Consider the following 20,675-nt stretch of genomic DNA (forward strand, 5'->3'; position numbering starts at 1 on the left):
GGTTTTGTTTATTTTCTCTATTGATTTTCTATTTTTGATTTCATTCATTTCTGCTCTAATACTTATCATTCTTTTCTTCTGTTTACTTTGAATTAAATTACCCTGCTTTTTCTAGTTTCCTAAGATTGAATCTTAGAAAATTCAGTTCAGTCAAATTTCCTGATTCCTAGTGAATCTTAGATTATGGATTTTATATCTTTCTTCTTTTCTAATAAACATATTCAGTGCCATGAATTTCCTTCTAAGCACTACTTTTGCTCCATTTGATAATTTTGACAAGTTGTCCTTTCACTTTTATTTAATTAAAAATATTTTAAAATTATCTTGAGATTTCTTCTTTGATCTATATGAATTTAGAAGTATGCTCTTTAATCTACATGTATTTTGGATTGTCCAGTTATCTTTCCATTACTGAAACTTCTAGATTAATTCCATTGCAGTCTGAGAGCAGACACTGCATGATTTCTATCCTTTTAAATTTGTTTGGATGTATTTTGCGACCCAGAATGTGGTCTGTCTTGGTGAATGTTCTATGTGACCATGGGGAAAAATGTGTATTCTAATTTGTTGGATGAAGTAGTCTATTGATGGGATTGCTCATTGGCTGTGAGGTTACTTGGATAAAGTTAGAGTTGTGCAGCTTACATATTAATAAACCAGGCTACTAGTTAATGTGCTTTGGTTCATCTCTAACCACTTGCTCAGTTTTGGCTTTTTTCTCTCCTTCTCCATGTCACTGGGGCACAGGGTAGCTTCTGGTGGGAGACCTGTCAGTATAGGGATCTGGGAAGGCGATGACACCTGAGTCCCGGGAGAAGGACATCGAGAGGGCAGGTCTGGGTTCACAACCTGCCTCAGCCACTTACTAGCAACATGGCCTTGGGAAAAGCGCTGTGACCTTTCTGGTTCTTATCCTCTCTCAGCTGGTGCATCCAGTGCCATATAGAGTGGCTGATGATGCTGAACTGAGGCCATGCATGTAAAGCACGAACACGACACGTGCCAGTTATTATCCAAAGGGAAGTAGGAGGGTTAGATTAGGGGGACAGACCTTGGGGTCCAGACTGATTACCAGTGTTTGGGGATTTATTTGTCTCTGGCCTGGGGCAGTCACTGAACAGAAGTACTAGGGGAGGGATCTGGTGTGAGCTATCTATGATGGCTCATTTTATCAACTTCTGGAAGGACAGAAGTTGAAGGTGACATCAGCTTTCTCCTTAGGTGTGCTCAGGCACATTGTGCAGGTCCTTTTATTTTTACTGTGAAACACTGGGAAGTTGAGGGAATTGGGGTGATGGCTGTGTGGCTCTCAGGTCCTTGGTGACTTTCAGCACCTGCCGGCCTCTGAGCTGTCTGTGTGGGGCCCGGTGATCATGAGGAACTGAGATCCCTGTGTGCAGCTGACTCGAAGGAGGTCCTCACTCAGTCCCACTGCTTAGGTCTTTAAGACAGAGTACAGGGTCTCTTCCTGGGGTTCCCAGTGGGGAGCGGGGAGAGGAGGCTGAGTTGGTGACGTCACACTGGAGAGGGTGAGGGAGGCATGGAGGACTCCAGTGTCATCCTGGGGGAGAAAGAAATGGGAGGGGGTGAGACAGCAGAGGGGAAGGGGTCCCATCTCAGAGCTATGATCCCACAGCTGATGCCCCACTGACACTACAGTCCCTCTGTCCGTCCACCCCACCTCCTCCAAACTTCCCTCTCATCCTTTCAGGCCCTAACCGGAGCTGCTTATTTTATTGTGCTCTGCTTTTATGTTGTCTTAGAAAAAAACTCAAGATGTACTGGAGTCAGCTGACCAGGCAGCCAGGGTAGAGAAGTTGGCAGGGGCTCCAGCAGTGAGGTCATCTCTGGGTCAGGACCAGGGTCTCAGGGGAGGTGGGTGAGGCAGGGGAGACAGGAGGATGCTGAGGGCACCTGGGTGGGGAGGGGGCGTGGGGAGAAGGAAGACCCAGGTGAGAGCGGGGATGATGGCGGCAGGACTTACCTTTATTCCCAGTGTTCTCGTAATTCTCTTCCGCATTTTGGGAGGACTCCCTGAGTGGGAACAGGAGGGCAGAGATGTGTCAGAGTCTGGGCAGGAAGGAAAGAGCTACCACCTGCCTCAGGCTGCTCCTCTCACGGGGGGCTCTGTGACCTGCCTGGTCACACTCAGAGATGAAGACAGAGGTTTGAGGCTCTCAGAAGGAGGCTGTCTGGACGGGGTTGAGGGGCATTTGCGGTGTAACCCCGTCCCTGAGAGCTGACTGGGGTGGACTCTTGCAGAGAAGCGGCTTTATTGAGGGCGCAGGGAGGAGAAGCAGGAGGGGGCGCCTGTCCTCTCTGCGGCAGCGCCTGGGTCCAAACTAGAGCGTGAGAACCAGGGAGCGTCTCTCGGGTCCCCTGGGCGGTGCTCAGGCCTTGGTCCCCGAGGAGACGCCATCCAGGGAGGGGTCCCGGGAGGACGCTGTCAAGAGTCAGGAAGGCGAGGAAGGAGGGCCGGGCTGTGAGAAGGAAAAGCCTGGACGTGGCAGAGGATGAGAAAGGAAAGCGGCGGGCGGTGAGGAGGGTGAGAGTCAGGACAGGAAGAGGAGCCGGGGCCAGACGAGAGGGGGCCAGGCTGGGGGCTGCGGGAGCCGCTCTGAGGAGAGGCAGGGCGGAGCAGCCGGAGGCCCCGAGCCACAGGGCAAAGGGCAGACTGGACCAGGAGCAAGAAGGGGCAGAGCGTGGAGAAGGCGGGCATGTTCTGGAAGGACGGCTCAGGGGGAGACAGACCAGGATGAACAGAGGGAAAGGCTGAGACCTGGGGATGGAAGGAGGAAGGGTGGGTGCCAGGAACAGACAAAGGGAGATGTTCCGAGAGAGAGTCAGAGAGAGTGCTGGGCTGCTGCTCTGACTGATTAAGGATCAGAGCCTCAGGAAGAGCCTGGCCTGTGGGGACTTGGGAGGATGTGGCTGGAGGCCCGGGAGGAGAGGCCCGTGAAAGGCTCCCTGGTGACTTCCTCCTCTCTCGGGAGGAAACTTCATGCTCAAAATAGTGTCACCCCACAGCACCCCCATACTGGAGGACAAGCGCTCACCTGGCTGGGGTCCTGGCTTCAGTCTGCACACCTGTAGAAGGACCAACAGTGAGTCACTGTGCCATCCACAGAGGCCTGTCTCCTCCCCGCCTCTCTGCCCCATCCCATCGGAAACCTCCCTGGGAAGGGCTCGGGACTCAGAGCCACCACCCTGCAGGCACCCTGAGGCTGCCCGCACCTGTCCTGCCTTGTCTTCACCATCAGTCAGGAGAGCAGCTCTTCCCTACCCTCTGTGCCCCATCACCCTCTGAACAGGTTGGACTTATCCAACTCCAGTGACCTCAGTTCTATTCAGTCACATCCTGGACTGAGAACTCTGACATAGCAAACACTGGTATCATTTTTATGTTTCAAAATTCCTTTCTTCTGGCTCTCTTCGGTCACCATCCCTCTGTACCTGTGCGTGAGCTCACTGAACTCTTGTCCTGATGATCCACTGTCTCGGGTTACCCAAGCCCCCTGCTGAGCCCTCTCCTCTCCACCTGCGCCCTCTCACGGGCTCCCTGACCCCCTGGGTCCCCCTGTGCTTCTGCCACACTTGCTGACACGTCTCCAATTGTGGATGCTCCCTGAGGCAAGGGATACTATTTGTTGCCGCATATCCACTCACTTCTTGTTCAGTTACAGAAATTTGATTTTATCTGGAGTGGCTGTGTGCCCCCTCCAACAGAGAGATGTAGGATCTGTAACTAAATCTAACCCATAAGGGACTTGCTGAGTAGTCCAGTGGTTAAGAATCTGCCTTCCAAAGCAAGGGACACAGGTTCAGTCTCTGGGTGGTGGGGGTGGGGTGGGCATGTGTAACTAAATTCCACAAGCCGCACGTGGCAACTAAGCCCAACTGCTAGAAGGAGAAAGCCTGAGGGTCACAACGAAGAACCACCTCCCCCCACCTCCTAATAATACAACAGCAACCATCATTTAAGTAAAAGCATTTTTTTTAAATCTCACCAATAAGACATAAGGGGTCGTTGTGAGTAGGACTTCACGAAGGCTGTTTAAAAGGAGGACAGACAGGTAGGGAATAGTCTTTTTATTCTTTCATTCTGATTGGATTCAGAAATAATGGGTGGAATTCTAGCAGCCATAATGAACTATGAGGTGGCCTTCGGGAGAGAAACCAAAATGCAGGACAGTGAACAAAAAGGTAGAAGCCTCAGTGCTATGGATGGCTGCTTCTGCTCTCTGGCTCCACATTCTTTTATATGAGGGGAAAAAAGTAAACCCTGTGTTATTTAACTTAACCATTCCTTCTAGATTTCGGTGCTAACAGTTTTACACAAATTCTACCCAGTAATTCCTAAATGTTTCTAAACCTGCATGTGCAATGATGTTTTTACCTATTTGTGGTTTCTCATCTGAGTTGATCCTCAAATACCATTTTACATTTCCACAGTGACTATGTCACATTTTCTCTTCATCTCTGACCCTCAGCCTCACTCTCAGGAGACAATCACTGTGGTTTTTGCTCTGCAAAATTAAAAAGCCAATTTGTATGGAGTACGTCAAGGCTGTATATTGTCACCCTGTTTATTTAACTTATATGCAGAGTTGCTGCTGCTGCTGCTGCTGCTGCTAAGTCACATCAGTCGTGTCCAACTCTGTGTGACCCCATAGATGGCAGCCCACCAGGCTCCTCTGTCCCTGGGATTCTCCAGGCAAGAACACTGGAGTGGGTTGCCATTTCCTTCTCCAATGTATGAAAAGTGAAAGTGAAGTCACTCAGTCATGTCCGACTCTTAGAGACCCTATGGACTGTAGCCTACCAGGCTCCTCCATCCATGGGACTTCCCAGGCAAGAGTACTGGAGTGGGGTACCATTGCCTTCTCCTATATGCAGAGTACATCATGAGAAATGCTGGGCTGGAAGAAGCACAAGCTGGAATCAAGATTGCTGGGAGAAATATCAATAACCTCAGATATGCAGATGACACTACCCTTATGGCAGAAAGTGAAGAGGAACTCAAAAGCCTCTTGATGAAAGTGAAAGAGGAGAGTGAAAAGTTGGCTTAAAGCTCAACATTCAGAAAACTAAGATCATGGCATCCGGTCCCATCACTTGATGGCAAATAGATGGGGAAACAGTGGAAACAGTGGCTGACTTTATTTTGGGGGGCTCCAAAATCACTGCAGATGGTGACTGCAGCCATGAAATTAAAAGACGCTTACTCCTTGGAAGGAAAGTTATAACCAACCTAGACAGGATATTAAAAAGCAGAGACATTACTTTGTCAACAAAGGTCCGTCTAGTCAAGGCTATGGTTTTTCCAGTAGTCATGTATGGATGTGAGAGTTGGATTATAAAGAAAGCTGAGCACCGAAGAATTGATGCTTTTGAACAGTGGTGTTGGAGAAGACTCTTGAGAGTCCCGTGACCTGCAAGGAGATCCAACCAGTCCATCCTAAAGGAGATCAGTCCTGGGTGTTCATTAGTAGGACTGATGTTGAAGCTGAAACTCCAATACTTTGGCCACCTGATGTGAAGAGCTGACTCATTTGAAAAGACCCTGATGCTGGAAAAGATTGAGGGCAGGAGGAGAAGGGGACGACAGAGAATGAGATGGTTGGATGGCATCACTGACTCAATGGACATGGGTTTGGATAGACTCTGGCAGTTGGTGATGGACAAGGAGGCCTGGTATGCTGTGGTTCATAGGGTCGCAAAGAGTCGGACACGACCGAGTGACTGAACTGAACTGAATTTATAAATATTTTTATTTATGGCTTTGGATGTTTTGTCATACTTATGCCAGTCATCTTCAACCTATGGTTGTAAACTAGTTTCACCTGTTTTCTACTAGCACTAGGGTTATTTTTTCCTCATTTATATATTGAATTTTGGTGCAAATTATGAGACAAGAAGCTAATATTATTCTTTCTCAGCTGTGACTCCATTATTCCAGAACTACTCATTCTTCCCCCTTGATTAGAAATGCTTCCTTTTAACCTACTAAATTCCTGCATATATTTGGATCTGTTTTTATCTTGCTTGTATCTGATTTTTCACTTTTTTTCCATTTGTTTACCTACATAATCCAGAATTACATAATTTTAATTGTTGTAGCTTAATTATAAGTGCTCATGCTCATGTAGTGCTTACTCTGCAGCAGGATCTATTCTAAATGCCTTTTATTTGTCATGACAACACCAGGGAAGTGTATTTTCTTTCCCATTTTACCGATCAGTAAGTTCAGGCTCAGAGCAGTAGTATTAGTGTGCCAGAGTTTACCCAGCCAGATTGTGACAGGATCTGGCTGCAGGGATGCGCAATTCTGTGCTTTTCAAGCTCTGAGTTTTACAATCTGACAGGGCTCATTGCTCACTGCGAATTTTAAAAATTATTTATGTATTTATTTTGCCACATCTTGTTTCAACATGCGGGATCTTTGTAGTCTCATGCGCGATCTTCCTTGTGATGCACCAGTAATTTTGGTGTGCAAGCTTAGTTGCTCTATGGCATATGGGATCTTAGTTCTCCCACCAGGGATCAAACATGCATCCCCGACATTGCAAGGCAGATTCTTAACCACTGGACCACTAGGGAAGTTCCCACATTGCAAATTTTTTTAAAAATATTTCAAATCAGTTTTGGAGTTTGTTGTGGCATAAATAATTAATGCCTCTTGCCCTTTGGTCTCTTTCAGCTGTAAAAGCATACATCCAAATTTCTGATGGGCATCTCTACTCAGATGCCACACAAACATAAACTATCCCAAACTCAAGAATCATTCTTCTCTCCCAGTCATGATCCTTGACCTCCTCTGCTCCCTAACTTACTTGGTGGTCTCACCATGGCCTCATTTGCCCAAGTTGAAAACATGAGACTTATTCCCACTCCTTCACCCTCACACCAGAGCAATCACCAAGTCATACTGTTTTTCTCTCAAACTTTTCCAGGATCTGGCCTCTCCCTCCGTGCATACAGACCCGGTGGGTCCCAAACTTGATAACATACAAATGTCACCCGAGGAGGTCTAAAAATGCAGATTCCCAAGCCCAGACCTCAGGTCCAGCAGGAACTTGAATTTTTAACTGACCACCGCTGGTCATTCTGGTGCAGTGGGTTCTGAGAAACACCAAGCTGGGAATCTTGGGGAGAGGTTAGAGGTCCCGGACCACTTACCTTTGCTTCTCTTCCACCCAAGGTACACAGTCAATCCCACGATTGGGATCTTGAGCAGCACAACACTGGCCAGTGCCAACCCATCTTTAGGTTCCATGGTCAGGGACCACAACTTGGAACTCTTTTTGCCCTCTGAGCCCCCGAGGCCAGCTGTGATGGTGGTGGTGGTAGGACCCCAGGTAGTTGTCTTGGTGTCTGAAAAATATGCAAATTCTTCACTAAAGGGCTGGAGGTAGCTGGGTGAAGCTGTCACATCTTGTTCCCTAGCTTGAGGAAAGTAGGGGGTGGGGAGCAGGTCTCTGAAGCTCTCCCACAGGGAGCAGAGTAACAAGAGGTGATGATGGAAGCTCTGAATCCGCTTCACTTCTTTAAAATCCTGACTCTACCACTGATTAGTGTTATGACCTCAGAACCTCATTTTACCACCTACCTATAGGTGAACTAAATCCCAGGATAAAAAATTTTTTATTGTGGTAAAAGACACATAACATGAAAATTACTATTTTAACCATATTTAACTGTATAGTTCAGTGGCATTAAGTACATTCACACTATTGTACAAGTCTCACCACCATCCATCTCCTGAATTTTTCACCTTCATATACTGAAGTTCTGTCCTCGCATTCCCCTTCCCCCCAGCCCCTGCCCCCAGCAGTCTGCTTTCTGACTCTCTGAATATGACTATTCTAGGGACCTCCTGTAAGTGGAATCAAACCATATTTGTCTGTACCTCAGACTTTATTTTTTTGGGCTCCAAAATCACTGCGGATGCTGATTGCAGCCATGAAATTAAAAGACGCTTACTCCTTGGAAGGAAAGTTATGACCAGCCTAGATAGCATATTAAAAAGCAGAGACATTACTTTGCCAACAAAGGTCCGTCTAGTCAAGGCTATGGTTTTTCCCGTGGTCATGTATGGATGTGAGAGTTGGACTGTGAAGAAAACTGATCGCCAAAGAATTGATGCTTTTGAACTGTGGTGCTGGAGAAGACTCTTGAGAGTCCCTTGGACTGCAAGGAGATCCAACCAGTCCATTCTAGAGGAGATCAATCCTGGGTGTTCATTGGAAGGACTTATGCTAAAGCTGAAACTCCAATACTTTGGCCACCTCATGCGACGAGTTGACTCACTGGAAAAGACTCTGATGCTGGGAGCGATTGTGGGTGGGAGGAGACGGGGACGACAGAGAATGAGGTGGCTGGATGGCATCACCGACTTGATGGACATGAGTTTGAGTGAACTCCGGGAGTTGGTGATGGACAGGGAGGCCTGGCGTGCTGTGGTTCATGGGGTCGCTAAGAGTCAGACACGACTGAGCGACTGAACTGAACTGAATGTATATTGGAATGCATTTCTAAGGGTAACTTAATTTCTAAGTCCTACAAGTAGACTGTACCTCTTTTAACAGACAATTTAAAAATTACTTAATACCCCACTAAAGGGAAGAAAATCCCAAATTCCAGTGAAGTCTTCTGGTTAGTGTGGACCAAATTCATGTCCACTCTTATCAGAAATTAATAATAAAAGTGTAAATACCATCCCTCAACTAAGATTTTTCAAATTTAAAAATTACTTAACTTTACTAACATATCAGATAAAAGTGATAGGAATGCACATTAAAAACCCTACAAAACTAAAGCTTCTATAAACTTTCATTATTTAAAATGTGAAGATGTTTTAAATGAATGATTAACATCCGAGAAACGAGTAACGAAAACAGCGAGGAGGCAGTTCTAAGGAAACTCGCAGTTTGAAAGTAATGAAAACCTAGATTGGACATATTTAAGGAAATAGAACAGCAGAAGGAATAAAAATGCAGGAGGCAGTTAGAGAAAAACAAACCAGAAAGCAGACAAGACTCTTGCAAACCTATCAGTGTCAAAGAGTATTGAAATCATACATGCATTCAGAAAATCATTGAGAAATCTACCAAGCTCTGTGAAATGGCTGATTTTCTGAGACAAACAAAAATTGAAAAGAATTTAATAATTGAAAACTTTAATGGGCAGACAAAGAAGAAATTGAGGACAGTTTTAAAGAACTACATTTTGCAGAGATTTCAGCTCAGAAGTTGTAATGGCTAAATTCTTGTGAAAATTCAAGGAGTGGATAATTCCCAGACAGAAGATTCCAGAACATAGAAATAAAGAAAATGATGCAATTCTAATTCCAAAACTTCCAGATGTATAAGCTGGGTTTTGAGGAGGCAGATCATGGAGAAAGCAAGGGAGTTCCAGAAAAACAGCTTCTTTAGGTTCATTGACTACACTAAAGCCTTTGACTGTGTGGATCACAACTAACTGTGGAAAATTCTTAAAGAGATGGGAGTTCCAGACCACCTTACTTGTCTCTCAGAAACCTGTGTGCGGGTCAAGAAGCAATAGTTAGAACCTGATATGGTGAAGAAGGAATTCATAGGGCCTGTTCTCCATCTTAGGCCTGTTCATACTGATCATACTCGGCCACCTCTCCAATGGACTCTGAATTCTGTGCTTAGTGCCCATGGAAACTACAATAGAAGGATAAGACCCCCTCTGGACAGGGGAATCTTGAAGATCACATCCAGGTCACTCATCGCCTAGGAGAAAACATACTCTAATCACCCCTGCCTCCAGACAGATCATAAATTCTTTCTGTATCTATCGGGAGTGTAACCAGGCTTATTGATTATTAACTGTTTGAACACCTAACACATGAATGATGGGATTATTGTGATTGTATTTACCCTTCCTTTGTTTATGTAAGTCTAAAGGAATTTGGGGTGGTGGGTTCGGATACATACACATGGGGTATAAAAGATTTTCACAAATGCTGGTCGGGGTCCTTGGCTAAGAGGAGACTCTGCCTTGGGCCCACCGGTGTAATAAACTGCACTCCACTATCTGCATTGTCCTTCTGAGTGACTTTGTTTCACAGAACGTGTGGCTACAACAATGGAACAAATTGACTGGTCCAAAATTGGAAAGGAGCACGACAAGGCTATGCAGTGTTACCCTCTTTATTTAACTTATATGCAGAGTACATCATACGAAATGCCAGGCTGGATGAAGCACAAGCTGGAATTAAGATTGCTGGGAGAAATATCAACAACCTCAGATATGCAGATGCTATCACTCTAATGGCATTAAGTGCAGAGGAATTAAAGAGCCTCTTAATGAGGACAAATGAAAGACAAGAATAAAAAGCTGGCTTGAAACTCAATATTAAAAAATCTAAGATCATGGTATCTGGTCCTATCACTTCATGGCAAACAAAAAGAGAAAAAATGAAAGCAGTGATAGATTTTATTTTCTTGGGCTCCAAAATCACTGTGGATGGTGACTACAGACATGAAATAAAGTTTCCTTCCTTGCTCCTTGGAAGGATAGCTATGACAAACCTAGACAGCATATTAAAAAGCAGAGATGTCGCTTTCCTGACAAAGGTCCGTATAGTCAAAGCTATGATTTTTCCGGTAGTCATGTACCGGAGAACATGTCTAGATGTGAGAGCTAGATCATAAAGTAGGCTGAGCAGCAAACAACTGATGCTTTTGAACTGTGGTGTTGGAGAAGACTCTTGAGAATCCCTTGGACAGCAAGGAGATCAAACCAGTCAATCCCAAGGGAAATCAACCCTAAATATTCATTGGAAGGACTGATGATGAAGCTGAAACTCCAATACTTTGGCCACCTGATGCAAAGAACTGACTCATTGGAAAAAAAACCTGATGCTGGGAAAGACTGAAGGCTGAAGGAGATAGGGGTGGCAGAGGATAAAATGGCTAGATAGCATGAGTGATTCAATGGACATGAATCTGAGCAAACTTTGATAGATAGTGGAGGATGGGGGATTCTGGCTTGCTACAGTCCATGAGGCTGAAAAAGGTCAGATTCGACTTAGTTACTGAACAGCAACAAAAACATAGTTCAGTTCAGTTCAGTCGCTCAGTCGTGTCCGACTCTTTGCGATCCCATGGACTGCAGCACGCCAGGCCACCCTGTCCATCACCAACTCCCGGAGCTTGCTCAAACTCATGTCCATTGAGTCGGTGATGCCATCCAACCATCTCATCCTCTGTCATCCCTTTCTCCTCCTGCTTTCAATCTTTCCCAGCAGGGATATTAGGGGTTCACATTTACGACCCTTTTTTAAATTATATGCAGAGTACATCATGAGGAACACTGGGCTGGAAGAAGCACAAGCTGGAGTCAAGATTGCTGGGAGAAATATCAATAACCTCAGATATGCAGATGACACCACCCTTATGGCAGAAAGTGAAGAGGAACTCAAAAGCCTCTTGATGAAAGTGAAAGAGGAGAGTGAAAAGGTTGGCTTGAAGCTCAACATTCAGAAAACAAAGATCATGGCATCTGGTCCCATCACTTCATGGGAAATAGATGGAAAAACAGTGGAAACAGTGTCAGACTTTATTTTTTTGGGCTCCAAAATCACTGCAGATGCTGATTGCAGCCATGAAATTAAAAGACACTTACTCCTTGGAAGGAAAGTTATGACCAACCTAGATAGCATATTAAAAAGCAGAGACATTACTTTGCCAAGAAAGGTCCGTCTAGTCAAGGCTATGGTTTTTCCCGTGGTCGTGTATGGATGTGAGAGTTGGACTGTGAAGAAAGCTGATCGCCAAAGAATTGATGCTTTTGAACTGTGGTGTTGGGAGAAGACTCTTGAGAGTCCCTTGTACTGCAAGGAGATCCAACCAGTCCATTCTAAAGGAGATCAATCCTGGATGTTCATTGGAAGGACTGATGCTAAAGCTGAAACTGCAATACTTTGGCCACCTCATGCAACCAGTTGACTCACTGGAAAAGACTCTGATGCTGGGAAAGGTTGGGGGCAGGAGGAGAAGGGGATGACAGAGAATGAGATGGCTGGATGGCATCACCGACTCTGTGGACATGAGTTTGAGTGAACTCCGGGAGTTGGTGATGGACAGGGAGGCCTGGCGTGCTGTGATTCATGGGGTCGCGGAGAGTCAGACACGACTGAGCGACTGAACTGAACTGAACTGAACTGAACTGAAGGGGATTTATAGCATGAATTGCTTTCCTCCTGGTTGTCCCCATTGCTGGCTTAGGGTTTAACTCCTGTGAACTCCTGAGTGAGTTACATACATCTATTTCCAGCTTCCCCAATTTTGTATTTGTCCTCCTAGATCACAAATTTTTTGTTGTTGCTGATTTTTGTCTTAAAAACTCACTTCGCTGTCATTCATTAGATTTTGAGAGGGAGTGGAGATAAACATGTGCATATAACTCTCCATCTTGGCCAAAACTTACGCTTTTCTTTTACAACTTAAATTATAAAAAGTAAACATTCAAAAGATAATGTTGCACACTAGTAATAAAAACAAAGAATGGAGAGGGAATTAGAAAAGGAAGAAGAGGGATCTAAGGGGGCCAAAAACCTCTCAGAAAAGGTCATTTAAGGAAATATGGAGGAGACACAGGAAATATTAATCCAAGGCTGTCTCGGTGAATTCAGATTCTGAGTCACTATCTGTTTGCTTTGAAATCAGCATAGTGGTCAAGAAGGGGCAGTTGTTTTCCAAGGGAGGAGTCAGAGAGAGTGCCTTTCCCAGCCGAGAGCCATCATCCCTCATGGACAGTTTAGAATTGCCAGCACAAGTGATTATAAAAAGCAAACTATCTTAGTCAGTCACTAGTTTTCTAAAAAGTTACAGACAACAACCCCCTTACTGCCTGTGACTGTCAGAGAGGACCCTCCCCCACTGCTCTGGTGACAAATAAATTGAGGTTAAATAAATTGAGGTTCAAGTTCCGGTGGCCCATTGAGTGACAGGGGGAGATCTGTGAATGCAACATGTCCATCGTTAGGTTAAAAATACTCAAGACAAGGAGATGACAGGTCAGTAGGTGAGGTTGAGAAGCTCATGGTTTAGAGAAGAGGTTCTGGGGTTAAACTGGGGTCAAACCCCACCTGCACCAGGAGTGACTGGGCAAGTGTTTGCTGTCCGAGGAAGGCAACAGGACCAACTGTTACATAGGGTCGTGGGGAAAGTCAGCTGCGGCGATCTGCCAAGATGTCCCGCCGGGATGCAGGTCACAGTCAGGGGAGCTGCTGGGACTGCTTGCTGCCTTGTCATGACCAGGACAGAGGGGCAAGGTCAGGGTGGACACGGGGACAGCGTGACTAGAACCACATGTGGGGGTGGTGGGGAGAGAGGGAAGGAGGTAAAGGGGGTGGAAGGAGATGGAAAGCGAGCCAAGAGATGAAACGAGGGAAGGATGGTTGAACTGATGTTCTGGGGTTCAGAGCAGAGAAGGAAGGGGAGATGGGGAAACAGGTGATGGGGACACGGGGCCCCTCGGCATCTGCTGTGTGTGCGGGCTGAGCTCACGGCTGTGGGTGAACAGACGGACACAGGACAAAGGGGAGGAGCCGCACCCCGAGGATGTCCAGTCACCTGGCGGATGTGGGGCGAGGGCAGGGGCCAGGTGGAGCCCAGCTTGGAGCAGGAAGGGAGGACAGCTGGGAGCACAGGGGGTGCGGGGCCTGGGGTGGGGGAGGGGCTGGATCTGGAGGGCAGAGAAGGGGTGGGCAAGGGAGGTGGTCCAGAGCTGGGGAAGATAAAGGTGAAAAGGGTAAACTTGGCAGAGGCCTGGGGGGCAGTAGGAGGGGAAGGGAGAGGAGTTTGCGAAAAGTCAGGAGGAGGGGGCCTGGATCAGGCCTGCATTACAAGGTACCAACAGCCTCCAAGAGCCTCAGACAGGACAGCTGGACTCACCGGGGGTGATGGTGAGTTTGGTGCCCTCGATGGACTGCCACCACTTCTTGCCATGTCTCAGCGTGTCCAACTCCACCCGGCAGAAGTACACAGACTGGTCCTGCCTCCGCAGGTTTGAGATCCGGAGGGAGCCGTTCTTCTCACGCTCTGTCCAGTTCAGGAAGAGCCGGTTCTTGAAATTCTTATGGATGAACATAGGGGTTGTGTTGTAGATGAACTCCCCGTGGAATTGTTTCCATCTCCAGAGTATTCTCACATTGGGAACCGTGGTTAATTCCCAGGAGTAAGAGAAGGAGAAGGGGATGAGGATGGAGCCACCCTCGGGGGCTGAGAGTTCCCTTGGTTGCTTCATTTCAAAGTCAGGCTTTGGATTTCCTTGTGCCCAACAACCTAGATGAGGGAAGGAGAGACTCTGAAGTCACCAGGAGAGACACAGAAGGTGACCCCAGACCATCGGGCACCCTCACCTGCAGGGGATGTGTGACGGGGGTAGGACTGGCCCTCTGGCCTGCGTGATCCCCTCTCCAGGCTTGGGGCAGGCAGGAGGGTGAAGGGTTGGGAGACCCAGCACTGTGGGACCTGCCCTTTGTTTGTTGGGGGTGGGAGGCCTGGCCGGCTACCCCAGGGGACCCTTCTACACACACCCAGCCACAGCCCCTCCCCGGGGTCCCTGGCAGAGCAGGACACTCCCAGCCACTCACCAGCCTGCAGAGACGCCAGCAGCAGGGGCAGCAGCAGGGGCAGCCCCATGGCCTTGCCCTCCTCCCTGGTGAGAGGACAGGCAGAGCCCTCAAGGCCAGAGGGGAGGCCTGTGGGGGGCCCTGGGGGAGTCTCAGCACCAGGAGTGAGGGCCAGGCTCCTTCAGAGGACGGAGGAGGGTGGGGGCCTTCCCCAAATCCGCCCACCCCGACAGTGACAGGCACTTCCTTTATCAACCTGGCTTCTTCTTTTCCTTTATTGCAAAAGGGCCTCCCTGTGGTCAGTGCAGAGGGAGCCATGATCTGGGGCTCCCCACCCCGTCTTCATGCTGAGCGGTGTAAAAATGGGTTAACATAAAAACGGCCATCTTAGAGGCCAAAAAAACCATTTTTACTGAGTACGTGACTTAAAAAAAAAAGAACTAAATAAAACCTGGAAGACAAGTTAATCTTAAACACCAAGAATGTGGGCAGCTTCGACACTAAAAATTAGGTAAACAGGTCTAATAAACTTATCTCCTTAAGACCCCAAAAAAGAAATAGGCACAGCTGTGTGTGTGTGTAAAAAAAATTCCTGTGAGTTAAGTAATTTAAAAATATCATGATTTAAAAATGCTATATAACCCCTTGGTTCTGAGTGCTCGGGGTCCTTGTTAAAACCCGCTGCATCGGGCAGACACTTAGACCCCAGCTACACAGAGTCGGACACGACTGAAGTGACTTAGCAGCAGCAGCAGCAGCAGCTAAAAATAAACCTCGCTGTGTGTCTTGCAGTATCGTGAGTGTCCTCTGTTCCTTTGAGAAAAGGGCGACTCCGGACCCTAACAGCGGCTGGTCCGGACCCGCTCCCGCTGGGCCTCCTCCCAGCTCAGCTCCTGTCTCCCCGCCCTCACATCTCCCCGGCCGTCAGCCTCTGGTCTCTCCTTGTCTCTGCTTCTCTGAGAGTCTCTCCTCCCAGGGGGAGGGGCGGCAGCAGGAGGCTGAGGCTCCTTCAGGGAGAGGTGGGGCCGAGTCCCTGCCCAGCTGCGGCCCCTCAGGGAGGAGCAGGGGGGAGCCGCTGGTGGTCAAGCTCAGCCCTCCTCAGACACAGGGGCACCAGCCCGCTCTGGGCCCCTCTCCCTCCAGGCAGGGGCTCCCCTGCAGTGTCTCCCCCTCTCAGTCTTCAGGCAGAATCAAGACCCACGTCCAGGACTCTGAGAGGTGGGACCAGCACTTGAGCTCCAGTCCTGCTGAGCGCACAGAGCCTTCTGCTCCCTCTGGAAGCTTCCTCCTGGTCGCACCTCAGAATCTCTGGGCCTCACCCTCTGAGTGCAGAGCTCTGGGAGGTGACTCCCAGGAGGCTGTCATTAATAACACTCCTAGGGAATCTATGCAGCTGTGAGTCCCTGGCTCATCCAGGGCCTTCCCTGGACAAGGGGAGGAAGGTCAGAGCAGTCATGAGCCATCCTGGTGACAGTCCCTGGGATCATCTCTGAGGGGACACTGCCAGCTGTGACTGGTGGTGGGTGGGGTGAGAGACTGGGGGCTGGTGATCTTGGTGACCCCCAGGGCTGCCTGTGAAGGAGGCTCCGCTCACCACCTCCACGATGAGCTTGGCATTGTGTACTGAATGGCCCGTGGTGGTGGGAAGACACGGTTTTGACTTTTCTCCTTTTCTCAGTTCCCCCCACCCCAGTCCTGATAGTTTTTTCCACACTTCTCTCGTGGCCAGCCAGGCAGTCGTGCTATCTCTACCTACATGTGTTTCCAGGTGGGAGAGGACAGGTTCTGCGCTTCCATGGAACCCTCTTATCTGACTCAAGCCCTAAATATGCTTTTTCTTACTTCCAGCTTTAGGACATTCTTTGGTGGATGCATCCTGATATCCCTTTTATCCCTGGGGGAAGCTGAGACACAGACCTTAATGTCATAGACAGTCCCCAACTCTCTGATTCCTATCGGGAGAAGGGAAGATGAATTCCTGTTATCAATTCAGCCCAAACATCTTCAAGATCCACAGAGAGGTCACCTTTAAGGCTCTTGCTTCCTCCAGGACTGGACTTGGACCGCGCTCAGGTCTGTCTGCCTTGTGAACCCGGCTCTTACAAGGATCGCCCCTCCCCCACCAAGCACCCCCAGTTAACCTCCCTCACTTCCCCTTCCCGCCACAGCCCAGACTAGAGGGGGTCATTCATTGTACTCCATTCAGCTGGCCACTTCTCAGGGTCTGGGGAAACAAAGGCAGGAGGGATGTGAGCGTGGTCCGGGCCCGGGCGAGGCAGGACACACGAGGCACAGAGAGATGACGAGGGGTCCTCGGAAGGACAGGGACGGGGGAGAGAGGAGGGTCAGGTCTCGGGCCCTACTCTCTCCATGGACAGTCCCCGGGCCTCTGCTGACATCAGCACCCTTTATTTCCTCTTGTTTTCCCTGGGGAAGGGGCCCAGAGAAGGCTTGTCCTGCCCTGGCTGGGTGCAGGCGTGCAGTGAGCCCTCCAGGACCTAGAGTCCAGCTGGGAAGGGAAGACCCACTGCATGAAACAAGCAGAGGGAGACCCAGTGCCCACAAACTTAATGTTGAAACAGGCAGGAATGGCATCTCCCACCTACTGTGTGCTGGGCGCCTTGTGCTCACATTGACTGTTTTCTTATTCACTGTGTTCCTGATGCTGAGCTCCCGGGCTGGGAGAAGTGAAGGACAGTCACAGGAGTGGGACCAGGGGATTGTTGTCTGCACTTCCCCTCAGAGCAGTGTGCTGGTGAGTGTTCGCCAGTTGTCAGAAAAGGTGTCCTGATTTGTAGGTTTTTACAATTTCCATGTGTAAATACTCCCACAAAGTCAAGTTAACTATTGTGTGGACTGTGTCCCCCCTCACCCCAAATTCTCATGTTGAACCCCTAACCCCTCAGTGTGTATTTGGAAATGAGGGTTCTAACAAAATACTGAAGGTTGAATGAGGTCACGAGGAGGGGGCCCCGGCCCAGTAGGATCAGTGTCCTCATCGGAAGTGAGCCCAGAGCACCCCCTACACTCAGAGGCCGTGTGAACACATGGCAAGAAGGTGGCCGCCTACACACGAAAAGGAAGAGGCCTCAGAGTGAGACCTGCCTTGTGAGCATCGGAGTCTTGGGCTTCCCACCCTCCAGAATTGTAAGAGATCAGTTTCTCGTTTTTAGCTGCCTTGTCTGTGGCGTTTTGCCCTGGCAGCCTAAGCGGATAATGTGGGTACCAATGTGAAGTCACTGAACGTGAGTCGGGAAGCAGTGCGCAGCATGTGCCGTGTGCAGGTACAGCAAGGAGCACAGCGACCTCGAAAGCATAGGAAGTAGTGGGAAATGATGAAACAAGCAGGTGGGGATGAGTGTCCCTCTTTTTTAATATGATTTATTTAATTGTAGGGCTTCCCAGGTGGCGCTAGTGGTAAAGAACCGCCTGCCAATGAGGAGACTTAAGATATGTGGTTTTGATCCCTGGGTCGGGAAGATCTCCTGGAGGAGGGCCTGGCAACCCACTCCAGTATTCTTACCTAGAGAATCCCATGGACAGAGGAGCCTGGTGGGCAACGGTCCATGGAGTCACAACGAGTCGGACAGGACTGAAGTGATTTAGTACATGCACACATTTAACTGCAAGTTCATATTTTTTCTTGATTAAGGTTTTTTATTATGTAAAATATACCTAGCATAAAATTTACCATTTTCACCATTTAAGTGGCATTAAGCCATGGAGAAGGAAATGGCAACCCACTCCAGTGTTCTTGCCTGGAGAATCCCAGGGACGGGGGAGCCTGGTGGGCTGCCGTCTATGGGGTCGCACAGAGTCGGACACGACTGAAGTGACTTAGCAGCAGCAGCAGCAGCAAGCCATGTTGTACAGGTCCTATGTAATTTTTAATAAGGCTGTGTTTTAACAACTGGCTTGCAACATTCCCCCAAATTTAACAATCAGCTCCAGTACATCCCTGTCAACGTAGTCTCCCACCAATCTTTAGATTGGTTGACAAATTTAGGATAAAAAGCCATTAAATGATCTTGTTTATGTGCATTTCAAGGAATTCAAATTTATGATCAATTATGATTGACATAAAAATCCTCCTTTTTCTTCCTCTTCCCCGTTTGTCCCTCCCTCTCTCCCACCCTCTCCTTCTTTATTTGTAATAACTTTTTAGTAAACTCTCATTCTGAACAGCTGAGTGAGAGTTGCTTACAAGGCTTGAATTGGCAAATAGATCTCAGCCAAGGTCCTGGACCCCAGATACATTTCATCTCAGCCCACAAAACGTCATGTTATTGCATGTCGCTGGCCCCTCATATTTATCTGTTTTTTGGTTTAAGACAACAGAAATTTGTTCTGTCACAATTCTGGAGGCCAGAATCCACAATCACAGGGTTAGCAGTGCCATACACCTCCCAACAGTGTATGGGAGGAGGATGCTTCCCAGCCTCTTCCAGCTGCTGCTGCTTCCAGCATCCTCAGCATTCCTTGGCTTGTAGATATATCGCTTCAATCTCTATCTCCCACGTCTCTTCTTGAAATTATTATCTGACTGCTCTGTGTCTTTGTTGGGGTGCACAGGCTCTACCTTGCTGCATAGGACTTTCTCTAGTTGCAGCGAGCAGGGGCTGCTCTGATTGAGGTGCACAGGCTTCTCATGGCAGTGGCTTCTCTGGACTCGAAGGTGCTCGGGTTTCAATAGTTGCTGTCCTCGGGCTCTAGAGCGCGGGCTAAGTGCTTGTGGCACTCAGGCTTTGTTCCCTCACGCCTGGTGGGCTCTTCCCGGACCAGGGATAGAACCCGTGTCCCCTGCATTGGCAGGAGGATCCTTAACCAATGGACCACGAGGGAAGTCCCCATGTCTACTCTTTAGTGTTACGACTGGGCTTCATTGCATTCCTGTTAAGACTTCCCGCTTGCACTGCAGGGGGTGCAAGTGTGATCCCTGGTTGGGGAACCAAGATCCCACATGCCGTGGGGTGTGTCCAGGAAAATATTTTTTAAAGCACATGAAAGCATGTACCTTGAGGCCCACACTTCTGTGTGTCTGATAGAAAAGGGAGCTAGATCTTAAGGAACACATAAGAGTCTCTGCCAAACCCCCACACTGTTCTCATCTTCTACCTATTTCATCTTTCTCCTTTTTATTTTTTGGCCTCGACAAACAGCATGTGGGATCTTAGTTCCCTGTCTGGGATCGAACCTGCGCCCCATGTGTTGGAAGCAAAGTCTTAACCACTGGACTGCCAGGGAAATCCCTCATCTTTCTTCTTTGATCACAAATGCCTTTAACTCCGGAGAAGGCAATGGCAAGCCACTCCAGTACTATTGCCTGGAGAGTCCCATGGATGGAGGAGCCTGGTAGGCTGCAATCCGTGGGGTCGCTAAGGGTCGGATGCGGCTGAGCGACTTCACTTTCACTTTTCACTTTCGCACATTGGAGAAGGAAATGGCAACCCACTCGAGTGTTCTTGCCTGGAGAGTCCCAGGGACGGGGGAGCCTAGTGGGCTTCCGTCTATGGGGTCACACAGAGTCGGACACGACTGAAGTGACTTAGCAGCAGCAGCAGCAGCCTTTAACTCAGGACACTTTCCTCTGCATGCACGCTCATTGTGTGCAAGGTCTTGGTGACATGTTGTCCTTACTGCTTCCTGAGAGGTTTGTTATTTCCATTTTAATTTCTTTTTAATCCCATAATTATTTAAGAGTGTGTCTCTTCATTTCCCAGCTTCCCTGGTGGCTCAGCAGTAGAGAATCCCCCTGCCAAGGCAGGAGATGCAAGAGACACGGGTTTGATCCCTGGATCAGGAATATCCTCTGGAAGAGGAAATGGCAACCCACTCCAGTATTCTTGCCTGGAAAATCCCATGGACAGAGGAGCCTGGCAGGCTACAGTCCATGGGGTCGCAAAAGAGTCGGACATGACTTGGTGAATAAACAACGAGAACAAAACAACTCTTCGTTCCCAGTATATGTAGTTAAGATTTTTTGGTCCCATTAAAAAAAATCAGCCTCATGAACAGTATATGGTTCTGTGGTGTTGGCATACTATATTATTAAGTTTCAATACTTGTG

At 48.3% G+C, this 20,675-nt stretch overlaps 1 protein-coding gene across 1 annotated transcript; it reads right to left on the bottom strand.

Annotated features, from left to right (window-relative positions):
* Positions 1-1,222: 1,222 nt before the first annotated feature.
* On the bottom strand, positions 1,223-14,853 carry LOC129545152 (paired immunoglobulin-like type 2 receptor beta). The gene is made up of 7 exons (XM_088833038.1): positions 14,630-14,853; positions 13,929-14,318; positions 7,180-7,374; positions 3,057-3,087; positions 2,583-2,674; positions 1,985-2,034; positions 1,223-1,561 (listed from the first exon to the last, which is right to left on the bottom strand). The coding sequence occupies exons 1-7, from the start codon at positions 14,676-14,678 to the stop codon at positions 1,436-1,438; spliced, it is 933 nt and encodes a 310-aa protein (XP_088689164.1). The 5' UTR covers positions 14,679-14,853; the 3' UTR covers positions 1,223-1,435.
* Positions 14,854-20,675: the final 5,822 nt, after the last annotated feature.

The sequence above is a fragment of the Moschus berezovskii genome, chromosome 27 (assembly GCF_049115385.1).
Source record: "Moschus berezovskii isolate FMDL1 chromosome 27, NW_MosBer_1.0, whole genome shotgun sequence".
In the NCBI taxonomy this organism is placed as follows: Eukaryota; Metazoa; Chordata; class Mammalia; order Artiodactyla; family Moschidae; genus Moschus; species Moschus berezovskii.

What these genes read in the sequence shown, in the direction of transcription:
- LOC129545152 (XM_088833038.1), bottom strand. Translation starts at nt 14,678, where the DNA reads ATGGGGCTGCCCCTGCTGCTGCCCCTGCTGCTGGCGTCTCTGCAGGCT. An exon ending in GCTGGCGTCTCTGCAGGCTG is followed by an intron (nt 14,319 to 14,629) that starts GTGAGTGGCTGG and finishes TCCCTCATCTAG; the next exon opens with GTTGTTGGGCACAAGGAAAT. An exon ending in CCCCAGCCTGGCCCCCTCTC is followed by an intron (nt 2,035 to 2,582) that starts GTCTGGCCCCGG and finishes GTTCCCACTCAG; the next exon opens with GGAGTCCTCCCAAAATGCGG.